This window comes from Bufo bufo, chromosome 4 (genome assembly GCF_905171765.1).
Source record: "Bufo bufo chromosome 4, aBufBuf1.1, whole genome shotgun sequence".
In the NCBI taxonomy this organism is placed as follows: Eukaryota; Metazoa; Chordata; class Amphibia; order Anura; family Bufonidae; genus Bufo; species Bufo bufo.
In genome coordinates, this window is record NC_053392.1 from 384,413,995 (window position 1) to 384,429,355 (window position 15,361).

Consider the following 15,361-nt stretch of genomic DNA (forward strand, 5'->3'; position numbering starts at 1 on the left):
TAAGCACATGTCCGGCTTAATGTATGGTAATGGAAGAATTTGTTTGGTATTTGTTTTTTTGCATTGAGGTTTTCCACATAGAGAAACAACGCTAGTAAAGTAAAATGACATTCTCCCCTTAAAAAATACCTCCAGAAAGGGATCATATCTAAGGTACCATAACACTATGCTATACTTGTACATCCATTTTTTAAATCACACAAATCAGTAAATAGTACCCAATACCAACATTACATTTTTGAACAGGTTAACCATGCAATTGAAGGTAGTAAGAGCAGGATCATATGGATATTGGCTTTGACCACTATTGATTACGTAGAATCCCATCACTACTTAGCTTTTAATAGGCACATGTAAGAACTGAGCACACTCTGTATTTCACTATGCTGTGCTAAAAAAATAATAATAATCTGATTTAAAAATAATATCACTAACGTTGCCAAGAATTATAAAACAGAAGGGGATGGATGGCCCACAGAAATAAGCTTTCTACATATTGGGGAGTTTTCCTGTCAGGCTGCTCAGCCATGATGGCATATCATAGGTAGGATCACATCATGACCATTTATGGTACAGCAGTTTAGTGAGGCCCCACCTCCTCACCCCTCTAGACAGCTCTGCAAGTGGAGGGAACCAGTCCTGCTCACATTCTAGATCAGGTTGCTGGAGGCCATTTTTAATCATTCCTGTAGAACCCCTTTAATGTTGGCAGTTTTGAAAGGACCAGTAATCTAATGTTTTTGGGAGTCTCCCAACTTTCCCCTAACAGCAGATATCAGGGGAAAGAAGGACTGAGCTGTTGAATTTCCTCCTCTTATTCTCAGTGAAGATAAGCCACTGCCAGAAGTGTCTGGCAGCAGCTTTGTCCCTTCTCCCCATAAATACATCACATTTGGCCGAGTTGAATATGTATGGGAGGGGCAGAGTTGTTGGCCATACGACCAATCAGATATACACTATCTATAGCCTATGGCTTGCCTTAAAGGGGTTCTCCGCTTTTCCTATATTGATGACCTATCCTCAGGACAGATCAATATCAAATCAGAGGGGCCCTACTGCTGGCACGCCATCGATCAGCAGCATGAAAAGAAAGTAGAACTTGTACGAGCGATGCATTCTCTTCATACAGCTGACCAGCGAGGGTGCCAGCCGTTGGGCTCTGCTGATCTGATATTGATGACCTATTGTGATGACTTATCCCCATCCTCCTATATATATGCATGCTCAGCCATGCATGCCTATGTAGTAAATGGGAAGAGAGGAGAATTACACAGATTCCTCTCCCAGCGACTTATCTCCTGATTAGCAAAAAGATTTGATTTTGAAATCCAACATGCCCAATCCTATCTCCCCCAACATAAAGCATCGGGGTGGACACATTAGATGGTCGGCCAAACCTGCTTTGGGCTGGCCAAATACAAGCTATGTATCTGCAGATAATCACAGATATCAGAGTATCAACAGATCTCATTTAATTAGGCTGGATCTGCCAATGTCTGTAGATACATACAGGGTTGGACTGGTCCACCAGAGCACCAGAGGATCCTCTGGTGGACCCAAGCTCTGACAATAATGGACCCCTGATAAAACAGAGCGTGGGCCCTCAGAATCATTTATATAATCATATATATATACAGTATATATATATATAATGTCTATGGCCACTGGTTTATGGTTGGAAAAACCTAAATTACTCAGCGTTTCACCCTGCTGGAACAGAGAGTCCTCCATAACAGACCCTAAGTAAGAGTTAAAAAACAAATATTTTATAAATTAGTTTAATAATCTTCCCAATTTAAATTGTATTACCTTTTCTGCTGCGTTTTCGAAAATCCCAAGATTCAGGCTCATCCTCGGGCTTCTGCCTCCCTGAGAAAAGCTCTCCATCACTACGAAATAACTTTTTAGTTCTCCGAGATAAAGAGGAGAAGTTTAACCAGTTCACAGCAGTAGACAAGGAACCTTGAGAGTTTCTCTTGGCCCTAAAACTTCCCGAACCAGCCTCCTTTCTCATGTTTTTTTGCATGTGCTGTGCCAAGTCACAGAGAAAACTGAGGGTGGTATGCCAAGTTGTTTAGTTGTAGGATAAGATCCAAAAGTCTTGAAGACACCATTTCAAGTTGGAATAAAAAAAAGATATGTTCTGTTACTTGCTGTCCTATGTTAAAACTGTGTCAAACCTTTAGGGAGACTTTTCCTAAGATGACAACCACTCCTAGCTATGAAAACAAGGCAGCACAGCCTTATCCGACTCGTAGGTGAGGCAACCCAGCTTTTTCCACATTGGCAAAAAAAAGTTGTGTTATCACTAGTAACCGCACCTGCTTCCACGAGCAGAAAACACATACAAAGGCAGTGAAGGTAAGCATTCAGGGTGATTCCACTGCCCACGTCAATGCAGATCTGTGATTCAGCAGTGCTGCAGCAGTCCTAGTCAGGCTGGGATTTAGCTTGCTGTTTCCAACTTTAGTCAGGTAGGTGCTATATGCTGCCCAAAGCATGAAGCCAGCCTGAGCTGATAGGAGGGTGTTTTCCCTGTAGTGTGAAGTGAGCTCAGTCATTTCCCCACAGGGACTGACAGCAGAACAGACCACTCCCTGGTTAGTCCCATAGCACCACAGTGGCACAAGCAGAGATCTCTGCAACATATTCCCTGCTCTCGCTCATATGAATATGCAAAACCACAGGCCACTCTCCGTCTCCCCTAAATAGGTTTAAAATGCGCTTGTAACACTATAGTCTCTAATCCACAGTTTACTGGGTCCGGTGTGCACATGCATGCCAATATTGACCCTAGTGTTTCACAAAGTCCAGGAAGTAGCATATTTAGTGTACACCTTATAGCCTTTCACGCTTTGCTTATCAGTCTTTTAGGTAGTTCATAGTTCAATACTGGAACAGGAACATTATTGATTTGCAATAGGAGTTCAATGCGTGTAATGGTTTGAATGTAACATAGCACTAAGGCTCCATTCACATGTCCGTAAGTGTTTTGCGGATCCGCAAAACACGGACACCTGCAATGTGCGATCCGCAATTTGCGGATCCGCACATCACAGACACTATAATAGAAAATGCCTTTTCTGGTCCGCAGTTGCGGACAAGAATAGGACATGTTCTATTTTTTCCAGGAACGAAATTGCGGATCCCGAAAAAACGGATCCCGAAAAAACGGATGCGGATCCCGAAAAAACGGATGCGGATCCAGGAAATGTGGATTTGCATCCGTTCCAGCCCCATTAAAAAGTGAATGGGTCCGCAAATTGCGGAACTAATGCGGACCCAAATTACGGACGTGTGAATAGACCCTAATGGGGCATTCACACGACCGTAAGTGTTTTGCGGTCCGCAAATTGCTGATTCCCAAAACATGGATACCAGCCTTGTGCATGCCGCTTCATGGTGACCCATTGACTCTGCATGTTGCAGCGAAGTATAGGTCATGTCCTATCTTTCACGGGGCGGCCATGCGGATGCAGAAGCACATGAAAGCTGGTTGCGGCATGCATACAGCCGGTAGTTTGCGGACTGTTATGTGAATGCTAAAATATTGTACACTTTCTAAAAGTTTCCCCACAGAAGGGGTAACCTCATAGAAAGTACAGAGTTCCAGGGCCGGGATTTAAGTGTCTATAGATTGGCGACACAACCTCAAAAGGTTTTTGTTAACATTCATTGCTTTGTAAGTGTCCGGAGAACGATCAGTAATTCCATCTGAGGGTTGTAACAGATTAAGGGCTTGGTTTACATTTTTCTAAAGGGGTACTCAGACAGTGCTGTTCAAACGATATTAAAAAAAAATCTGGTGCCAGCGCACTTAAACTCAGCTCCCATTCACTTGAATGGGAGCTATGTTGCAGTACCCCTGCCTGACCACTACACAATGTAGGGAGCTGTCTGTCTCCAGCTCTGTACACCGTATAATCTCCTGCGCCGTGGCAGCAAGAAACAGCTGATCAGTGGGGGTGCCAGGTGTCAGACTCCCACTGATCTAATATTGATGACCTGTCATAAGGATAGGTTAACAATACCTGTAGCCCAGAGAACCCCTTTAAGATAACAGATACAACAGTGACACATACAGATATGATTATTGGGCAAATATTACTTTTATGATACAAATAATTTACATTACTGCACTGTACTTTTTTCATCATTTCATATCATGGCTGCGCAATCCCATTCTCCTGTCACTTACATGTTCATTTAAAACTGTTCTCATGTTTTTTTTTTTATAAATCACTGGTCAGTGTGAATATATTCTCACCTTTCAGCAGTCAATGCTGAGTTGTATCACCTGTAGAGAAACTAACACAGACCAGATGTGACAGGTGACATGCCAGACATTCCTAGCACTGCACAGCATTACTCTATAGTACGGTATAGGCTGTATGTTATATGACAGCTGATATACCTGGCGTTCTCTGGTCTCACAAAAGAAATTTCATGGGAATAAGGCTCCATTCACACGTCCGCAACGTGTGATCCACGGATCCGCAAAACACGGACAGCGGCAATGTGCGTTCCCGGAACGGAAGTGTGGACCCGGAAGTGCGGAACCGCAATTCCGTGTCCAGGCAGCACATCGTGCTGCCCCATAGGAATGAATGGGTCCGCAATTCCATTCCGCAAAATGCAGAACGAAATTGCGGACGTGTTAATGGAGCCTAATAGAGGAAACTCACTTCACGTTTTAAAAACATATTCAGATGTGGCAATGTACATGCAGTTAAAACCACATAAAAAAAGCATGCATGTTTGACCCGATTTTTGCTGCAATTGCGCTTTTGACAGATGAAACATGTTAGAGAAATGTGTTTCACTTGTAGAACCTGCATTCGAAACTCTGGAAAAACATATAAGGATTTTTCAATGGGGTTGTAACGCATCTGACATAATACCTGCTAATGTATACACTAACTTTTCACACAACCTATGCTAATATCACAGTATGGGCTCATGCACACGAACATATTTTCTTTCCGTGTCCATTCCGTTTTTTTGGGGAGTTTTTTAGGACTGTATGCGGAACCATTCATTTCAATGGGTCCGCTAAAAAAAACACGTAAGGCACTCCGTGTGCATACCGTTTCCATATGTCCGTATTTCCATTCTGAAAAAAAAATAGAACATGTCCCATTATTATCCGCATTACGGAAAAGGATAGTACTGTTCTATCAGGAGCCAGCTGTTCCGTTCAGCAAAATACGGAATGCACACGGACGTCATCCATATTCTTTGCGGATCCGTTTTTGCGGACCGGAAAATACATACGGTCGTGTACAAGAGCCCTATATGTGATATCTAGCAACTCTGAGATGCACTTAATTTACAAATTTTTCCACTTAAAAAGCATCTGAATACTTTCTCCTACTAGGTGTCTCCCTTCCACTAAATCCGCTGTCCATTGCTTGTTTTCATGCTTTTTCCACCTCTAGTAGCACAGAAGCAGAGAGACATATTACAGAAAGTGGAGCTAAGTCTACTTGCTCACAGCCAGCCTGCCTGTCCTATAAGCCAGATATGCAGCACTATATGTAAGTAAACTGAGCTCTTTTAGCTGCTTAGTTCTGTGTCGTGTCCTCCTACTGCCATGCAATCCAGACAAGATACAGAACTAAGCACCCAGTATCAGGCTTTTCTTTGTTAAGAAATGTATGTAAGGACATGTGGGAACAAAAGCAGTGCAGCAGAAATGGGGGGAATAGGACAGGAACATTGTATCTAGCAGCAGTAAGATGCAGCTCTTCGGACTTGTTGGTGAAGGAGGACCTAGCATCACTATATGGATGGGATTGGGCAGTGCCTGGTTACCTCCAAACATGACATTACATCGGAATTAAAGCTTAAAAGTTGAGTCTTGGTTTCATCAGACCAGTGCTTTTTTTTGCAAACTCCAGGCAGGCTTTCTTGTGTCTTTTACTCAGGAGTGGCTTCTTTCTGGCCACTCTGCCAAAAAGCCCAGATTGGTGGAGTGCTGCCATGATGGTTGATCTTCTGGAAGTTTGTGGGGATTGAGTGAAGAATGATGGGGGGAAATTAGAATTGCAACATAACAAAATGTAAAAAAAAAGGAAAGGCGTGAACACGTTGCGTATGCATTGTATATATACATACATAGCTGAGAAAAATGTCTATTGCATCTTCCAACACGAATACTAATTGCACTGCATATCTTGTAAGTAAGTGGCACATTTCTAGGATTCTTAGCAAACAGTTGTGCTGCTTCTGCAGTAAACTTTTACTCAATATGGAGCCGAGCTCTTCGAGTACATTCACATATGCATTTAGAGAACTCTGATAGTCTGTTCTGGCAGTACAGCAGACTACCAGAGTTAACATATCCGGCAAAGCTGGACACTGCCATATACCCACTCACTATAATGGGATTCGACAGGACTCCACTGGGTACTCTGGCATAAATGCTGGCTTTCAGACAGACAAGTGCCACTGCATGCAGCAATTTCTTTCCATTCATGCCAGAAACCCACCAGATCACTGTCAGATCCAGTTATAGTGAATGGAGATCAGGCGGTGAACTTCAGTGTCAGGATATGCCAGATATGATAACTCCGGTAGTCTTTTCTTCTGCTGGAGTTCCCTAATGCATATGTGAACCAAGCCTAACTCAGTTATACTTAATCAGTAAACTTTGCTTCTCATATTCACATACCTCTCAACTTTGTTGGACATTCAAAGAGGGACACTTATAGTTCATTGTGTGAAAGATCCATTTTTCCTGCATATCTATAAACTTCAATAGTTTTCTCTTACGGAATAGTGCAAAAATTATCTGAATCTACAAATTTTTTAAAATAATAATATAATATTAATGAAATAATATGCAAGGAGGGCTGTAATATGCACATGGGAACTGGCCAAACACTTTCTGGACCAATATTGTAAATGCCATAAATAAAAATTTATACCTCAGATAAAAAAAGAGGGACATTTATAGAGCATAGAGGGACAGAGGGACTTGGGTCAAAAAGAGGGACACTTGGGAGGTCTGTATTCACTTTGGTACTTTTTAGCCTAAATAAAGTTGTATCTGTGAATACAGCTAAATGTTTGGATTTTAAACTACCGTACTTTACATAAAACGTATTTAATATTCTGAATGTATAAAGAAACAATGAAGTAACTCCAGTGTCAGATTACCCCAGTCCATGAATCAGACATACCATAATAACCTTTGGCTCTAGGAAACACAATACAATGAATCCACCAACTGCCATGCTCTACGTTAATCATTTAATCATCAGATCCGCACTGGAAATCGCCCTATGAGGTAATGCAAACAGCAGAAGGAAATAATGCATCTCCAATGAACATGCTGAGCCTGGCAAAGCAGCATGATTGGAAACACACGTATTTGTAGACCCAAATATATCAATGTTACATATTAGGTAGACAATAGCCCTGGCCATTATTATCTCATTATTGATCCAGTGAGTTAAGCTGATGTTCGATTTTTCTTTGTGCACCAGGCATCAGACAATGAAAATGACCAGTTTTGGTGCCCCACCCACACCTCCTATAAGGGGAAATAGGGGTTGTCATAACCATAGACTATTCTCCATATGTGTCCCTTCCACTTGTAGTGCTTCTGTTAGCAATGTTATATAAGGCAACTGCTGATAACACAAACTTTTAAATATACAAGTAATGGCCTAGCCTCAGGATAGGCCATCACTATCTGATTGGTGGGGTCTGACACCCTACACCTTTGCCAATCAGCTGTTCAGCAGTAGCTCCAGCGCCAGAACTCTGCACTGGAACTAGCATAGAGAACCTATACAGTAGTACTGAGCAGTGTAGCTGTGAATCCAGCACTAAGGTGATACAGAAAACTTACTAGAGCCTTTAACAGTGACTCTGTGTGCTTCTCTGCCTCTCTTTCACTCTGCAGCATATCACTTATTAGGCCTGAAACCTCTAGCAGCAGCTTATCTCCTGTGAGAACAAAAGGAGCAGTCATGTTTAATCCAAAATGTCTGATCCTTCTTTCCCCCAACATATGCTGGGAGCCCCCAAACCCATTTGAAGGTCAACATCTAAAGTGTATGGCTACATTTTTATTTTTAGCCCATACATGTCATATAAGGATCTCTTGTTCATGAGATCTCTATCTCAGGAATGATAATAACCAGGGATTTCTGAATGTTGATTTAAGGCTCCTTTACATGGGTTTACCAAACAGCCAATTACCGTAATTAGCCGTTTATTGCCGATAACTGCCGGCTCTATAGAGCATTTGAGAATGCATTTACACGTAGCAATCTCTTCCACTGAAATCATACGTCCACATACAGATTCATTGTTTCTGTGCAGCGGTTTACACAGGATAATCTGTTGCCCAGAAATTATGATTTTGATGTCTCCATCAGGTGATCAGCGGCACCTTTACACAAACATCAGGAAAGATCGTTCCTAGGAAGGGCCCTTTACTTGCAGTCCTTCTGTCACTACACTCAAGAGACAGTTATATGAGATGGTTGCACTGCTAATTATTTAGATAGATTTAGCTGATGTGTAGAAAGAAATACTGCCTCTGGTATATAGTACTAGGTCCAGAAGAAGGCGTAAATCATTTATTTATACAAAGGACAGGACTTAGCAAATTTGTTGGTTGGAAAAAGCATGGTAAAGCATGTTAAAGGGATTTTCCAGGGGAATCTTTTTATTAATAAAAATGGGTTGGACTGAATAAAAAAATAAACATAAATAAATAACTCATCTTACAATCCCCTGCTGCAGCTGTTTTGCCACTGCTCCAGTGTCAGCTCCTCTGCACTTCCCGATTTTGGGCTCAACATGCTGGAAATCACTTGAACTGCCCACTCAATCACTGACCACGGTGGTGATCCACCCCAGCAGTCCAAGCCATTCACTGCATGTCAAGGCCAAGACCAAGAACTGTGGAGGAATAGGGGCAGGAGCAGGAGTGGAACAGTAGCAGCGGGAATTCGAGAGGTAAGTAATGATTATTTGTTTTTTATTTACTCCAACTTTGTTTTGAAATAGAATTATTTTACATCATTAAAGATCCACAAGGAATTTTGTATTCCTACTCATAAGGCCTCATGCACATGACCGTATCCAAATCATAGATCTGCAATACACAGATACTGGCCATGTGCCTCCCACATTTTTACGTTCCTCACACCCGATTGTTAAAAATGCCTATTTTTGTCCTCTAAAGCCTCATTTACACGTCAGTGTTCCACATACGTGTGCACACATACCCATTCATTTTAATGTGTGTATTCACACGTCTGTGTTTTAGCACGGTCCATGGTTTTAGTACAGAAGCATGCTCTATTTTGTCCATGTTCACGGATCCATCACGTCCATTATAGTCTATAGGTCCGTGAAAACCACAGATGTCATCCGCGTTTCATCCGTGTTTTGTGGATCGTTAGGAAGAGATGTTTTGAAAATTATTTTTCAGCTGCACAGTGTCTATGAGACATGGATGACACACGGACAGCAAAAAAACAGACACACAGGGGCGGAGCCTGTCCGCTGTGTGTGATGTATGCGTGAACCTGCAGCTCCCTCACGAGTGCACCACAGGGCCACTTTTATAGCACGCCGAAAGCCTCTCAAAATGGTGAGGACGAACAGGGAGCATCCTTGGGACCTACCAAAGTTATCCGCTAAACAGATGGATTTACAAAAATGCTGGAAAAAGTAGAACATACAGCCCGCGGGAGATTCATCCAAGATGGCAGCTGCGAGCGCGGGAGACCCTGAGGCAGACTCCGACAGAAATAGTGTGTCTGAAAGCGACTGGGGTGAGTCCGCCTCTGCCCCTATTACTAAAGCTTTTCTCAAAAAAACGATCCTCCAGGCCATGAGACCAGTGATGGAGGAGCTGGCAGATATCATGGCAGACCAGCGTCAGATAGGCCAACGGGTAGAGAACCTTCAAACTGCGCAATCAAGCATGGTGGCCTTCTCTGACGCGGTCCTCGCAACATGCTGAATACATCAACAAGGCCCTGTCGCTTATAGAGGACCTGAACAGTTCGCACCAGAGGCCCTTCGGAAGGTAGCACATGAGATCTTTGGGGACTTGCTGGGGCCGGACAGGGCCGCGGGAGTAGTCATAGAGCGCATACATAGGGCACTAGGCCCCAAGCCAAAACAAGGGGAACCACCGCGAGATATTATTTGCGGTTTTCTTTCTTTTGTGGACACTTCCCAGATATTAGCAACAGCTAGAGAAAAACAACCTGTTCAATATGCTGACTCAACCACTCTAGCAATACCTGTGTGTGTAAAGAATGTGTTCAACCAACTATTCTTAATTACTTGGTAACTGTATTGTGTTTTATATTTGTGGTAAGACCGTAATAAAAATGAATTTACAAAAAAAAAACTGACACACACAGATCCTTTACGGACATCTTCCCAGAGGCATCAATGCCCACCTTTTCACAAATTTTAGCACGGACACGGATGTGAATGAGGCTTAAATGGACAAGAATACAACATATTCTACCTATGGTGTGCTGTCCACATTTTTTACGGCTCCATTGAAATGAACGGGTCCATATTTGATGTAAAAAAAATGCGGCTAGAATACGGACCAAAAATACAGTCATGTTCATGTGGCCTAAGTGAGATCTTGAGGGCTGCTCGTAAATCAAGCACAAACTACACGTTCACCTTTTGAAGGAAATCTGTAATGTAAAATCTACATTGTATAAAAAATGAGACTAAGGCCTCATGCACACGACCGTTGTTCAGGTCCGCATCCGAGCCGCAGTTTTTGCGGCTCGGGTGCGGACCCATTAACTTCAATGGGGCTGCAAAAGATGCGGACAGCACTCCGTGTGCTGTCCGCATCCATTGCTCCGTTCGATGGCCCCGCAAAAAAAATAGAACATGTCCTATTCTTGTCCGTTTTGCATTTCTACAATGGGCCGCCCGTTCCGTTCCGCAAACTGCGGAAGGCACACGGGCGGCTTCCGTGTTTTGCAGACAGCAAAAAACGGAATGGTCGTGTGCATGAGGCCTTATTGCATAAACAGCTATTCCAACTGTGTAGAGTGGTCCACTACATTTAGTCTCTACAAGCCACAAAGCACCATATAATTCAGTCTGCAACCTCGAACCAAGAGCCTTGTAAAAACAAGGTTCGCTGCTGGTCCAACATTGTACATCTTTTAATCCAGCTGCATACGCTCCCTCTAATTTCAGTCTGGATGAGTCAACTGAACTCAGCAGGATGAGCCTCGCCCTTGCTTACAGAACAATTACAGAGTCCATCTTTGAATTAGTCTTTCACAACCATTTCTGCAGTTGGTGAATTTTCACTTCTCTACAACTGTCTTTAGGCTACTTTCACGCTCACGTTTGGTGCGGTCCTTCATGGATCTGCACAGACGGATCCGTTCATATAATACAACCGTCTGCATCCGTTCAGAACGGATTTGTTTGTATTATCTGTAACATAGCCAAAACGGATCCGTCTTGTACACCATTGAAAGTCAATGGAGGACGGATCCGTTTTCTATTGTGCCAGATTGTGTCATAGAAAACGGATCATTGACTTACACTGTGTGTCAGAACGGATCCGTTTGGCTCAGTTTCGTCAGACGGACACCAAAACGCTGCAAACAGCGGAGGCAAACTGATGCATTCTGAGCGGATCCTTTTCCATTCAGAATGCATTAGGGCAAAACTGATCCGTTTTGGACCGCTTGTGAGATCCCTGAACGGATCTCGCAAACAGAAAGCCAAAACGCCAGTGTGAAAGTAGCCTTAACCTGTTTTGCAAACATTAGGCACACGCTGTCTAACTTTATTATGTGAATGAAATATTGATGTCCTAGGTCATAAATATCAGATCTGCGGAGGTCTGACTTCTGGCACCCCTACAGATCACCTGTTTAAAGAAGCAGCAGAGCCTCTTCCTTGGCCTTTGATGTTACACTCATTGGAAACAAGGCCTTTCTGCAGCTCAGTCCCATTCAAGTTCATAGGATTGAGCTGCAATACCAAGCACAACCACTATATAATCTATGGCGCTATGAACCCAGACAGCTGATTGGCAGGGGTTCTGGGAGTTGGACCTCAACAATCTTGAAGGCAACGTTATTCCACCATGGCAACAGAGTTTTCCACTACAAGCAGATCATGCAAATTGCACAAAAAGGCATTACATCTAAATGTAATAAGTAAAAATATTTGCATACTGCTACTTTAGTTGTGTTGTATAAAACATATACACTGCCCTATCAATTGAAAAAGAAAGGAAATGCACACGTCCTAACTAAAATTCTGCAGACCCATGGTGGAAATATTGCGAAAAACAACAATAAAATAGCAAAATGTATAAATCACTTTCACTGAAGAATAGAACACTGTGTCTGCGTAACATATGCAGCGCTCAAAGATAGAGTTGCACATTTTGATATATAATTATTCAAAAGAGTAGAATACAGTGATTTATTCCAGATACTTAGAGAATAGCTTTACAGTACATGTCCAAGTACTAGATGAAAAACTTAAGTTGTATTTCTACATTTGTCCACAAGGGGACAGGCTAGTCCACCTTTTGAAATACACTGGAGATTAGAATCAGGGTGGATATTGTTATTTCTATTTCTGAGCAATTACCAGAAGTAATAATATTCATGCATATATGTTTTCAATTAAGAAACATATGGCTGTTTTAGGGTGCCTTCACACACGGCAGATTTTGTTGCACAACAGCAAATCAGTTCCATTCATCTGAATAGGGTTGTTTGGACAGCAAGAACATGGATTTCTGCAAGGCCCTTCAGGTAAACTACTGGAACTACTTTTTAGTTCCAGACAATTTCGGCAACAATCCTTAGTATTTTTGTCACACTATATAACTAAGGCTAATCAGAACTGATCTGTAACTACTGCGACCAGTATGGATACCTTAATTGCCAAGGACCTCAAGTAACCTACTTCTTTTTGGCACAATGCGTAACACTATGGCTGACTGTGTAACTGAAATGTATACATTATAAATAATGATCTTGGGGACGTTCAAATGTTACGTTGATCTGAAAAACCATCTGTTAACATAAAATTCTACAATCCAAACCAATGGAATAAAGTTCCTCTGTGTCTTGTTTGGGGAAACGTGAAAGGAGAGTTTTGAAAAATAACATTCATTTAAAGTTCACATTGAGTTCGTTGAGGCCTGCAAAAGTCACAAGAGCAGAATGTGTCTATGATAAACCTAATGCTGGGACTGTAGGTATATATCACACAAACAGCTATCATTCTATACAAACACCTCAGAGACATTATAAATAAAGTTGATTCAAAAGTTATTTAACCACTTCAGCCCCCAGTGCTTAAACACCCTGAAAGACCAGGCCACTTTTTACACTTCTGACCTACCCTACTTTCACCGTTTATTGCTCGGTCATGCAACTTACCACCCAAATGAATTTTACCTCCTTTTCTTCTCACTAATAGAGCTTTCATTTGGTGGTATTTCATTGCTGCTGACATTTTTACTTTTTTTGTTATTAATCGAAATTTAACGATTTTTTTGCAAAAAAATGACATTTTTCACTTTCAGTTGTAAAATTTTGCAAAAAAAACGAGATCCATATAGAAATTTTGCTCTAAATTTATAGTTCTACATGTCTTTGATAAAAAAAAAATGTTTGGGTAAAAAAAAAATGGTTTGGGTAAAAGTTATAGCGTTTACAAACTATGGTACAAAAATGTGAATTTCCGCTTTTTGAAGCAGCTCTGACTTTCTGAGCACCTGCCATGTTTCCTGAGGTTCTACAATGGCCAGACAGTACAAACACCCCACAAATGACCCCATTTCGGAAAGTACACACCCTAAGGTATTCGCTGATGGGCATAGTGAGTTCATCGAACTTTTTATTTTTTGTCACAAGTTAGCGGAAAATGATGATTTTTTTTTTTTTTTTTTTTTCTTACAAAGTCTCATATTCCACTAACTTGTGACAAAAAATAAAAACTTCTATGAACTCACTATGCCCATCACGAAATACCTTGGGGTCTCTTCTTTCCAAAATGGGGTCACTTGTGGGGTAGTTATACTGCCCTGGCATTCTAGGGGCCCAAATGTGTGGTAAGGAGTTTGAAATCAAATTCTGAAAAAAATGACCTGTCAAATCCGAAAGGTGCTCTTTGGAATATGGGCCCCTTTGCCCACCTAGGCTGCAAAAAAGTGTCACACATCTGGTATCTCCGTACTCAGGAGAAGGTGGGGAATGTGTTTTGGGGTGTCATTTTATATATACCCATGCTGGGTGAGAGAAATATCTTGGCAAAAGACAACTTTTCCCATTTTTTTATACAAAGTTGGCATTTGACCAAGATATTTATCTCACCCAGCATGGGTATATATAAATGCCTAGGTGGGCAAAGGTGCCCAAATTCCTTTTAGGAGGGCATTTTTAGACATTTGGATACCAGACTTCTTCTCACGCTTTGGGGCCCCTAAAATGCCAGGGCAGTATAAATACCCCACATGTGACCCCATTTTGGAAAGAAGACACCCCAAGGTATTCAATGAGGGGCATGGCGAGTTCATTGAAAAAAAAAATTTTGGCACAAGTTAGCGGAAATAGATTTTTTTTATTTTGTTCTCACAAAGTCTCCCTTTCCGCTAACTTGGGACAAAAATTTCAATCTTTCATGGACTCAATATGCCCCTCAGCGAATACCTTGGGGTGTCTTCTTTCCAAAATGGTGTTATTTGTGGGGTGTTTGTACTGCCCTGGCATTTGAGGGTCTCCGCAATCATTACATGTATGCCCAGCATTAGGAGTTTCTGCTATTCTCCTTATATTGAGCATACGGGTAATGAGATTTTTTTTTTCCGTTCAGCCTCTGGGCTGAAAGAAAAAAATGAACGGCACAGATTTCTTCATTCACATCGATCAATGTGGATGAAAAAATCTCTGCCAAAAAAAGAAAAAGGAGGGGAAAGGCGTCTGCCAGGACATAGGAGCTCCGCCCAACATCCATACCCACTTCAGCTCGTATGCCCTGGCAAACCAGATTTCTCCATTCACATCAATCGATGTGGATGAATAAATCATTGCCGGGATTTTTTTTTTTATATATACAAAGTGTTTGCCAAAGTATATGAACACCGCCACCTCCTCAGCTCATATGCCTCGGCAAACGTATCTTTTACTGCAGAGGAGAAATCTCGTCTTGCAGCGCCGCATACACCGACTTGCGTGTAATCTGACAGCAGCGCAATGCTTCTGTCCGAATGCACATCAGTGCTGCAGCTAGTCGATCGGTTGGTCCACCTGAAAGGTAAAAAAAACAAAACAAAAAAGAAAAAAACCAGGCCGCAAAGCAATAACTT

At 41.9% G+C, this 15,361-nt stretch overlaps 1 protein-coding gene across 2 annotated transcripts in view; it reads right to left on the reverse strand.

The window, feature by feature from the left end:
* Positions 1-15,361, reverse strand: part of NHSL1 (NHS like 1) — a 229,931-nt gene that overhangs the window by 121,029 nt on the left and 93,541 nt on the right. Inside the window, exon 1 of one of the 2 annotated variants that reach the window (XM_040429215.1) lies at positions 1,810-2,029. The exons of the other annotated variant lie outside the window; for it this stretch is intronic. Coding sequence (XP_040285149.1) covers positions 1,810-2,026 — 217 coding nt within the window. The 5' untranslated portion in view covers positions 2,027-2,029. Of the gene's footprint in view, positions 1-1,809; positions 2,030-15,361 lie in introns of those variants that run through there. 2 annotated transcript variants of the gene reach the window in all.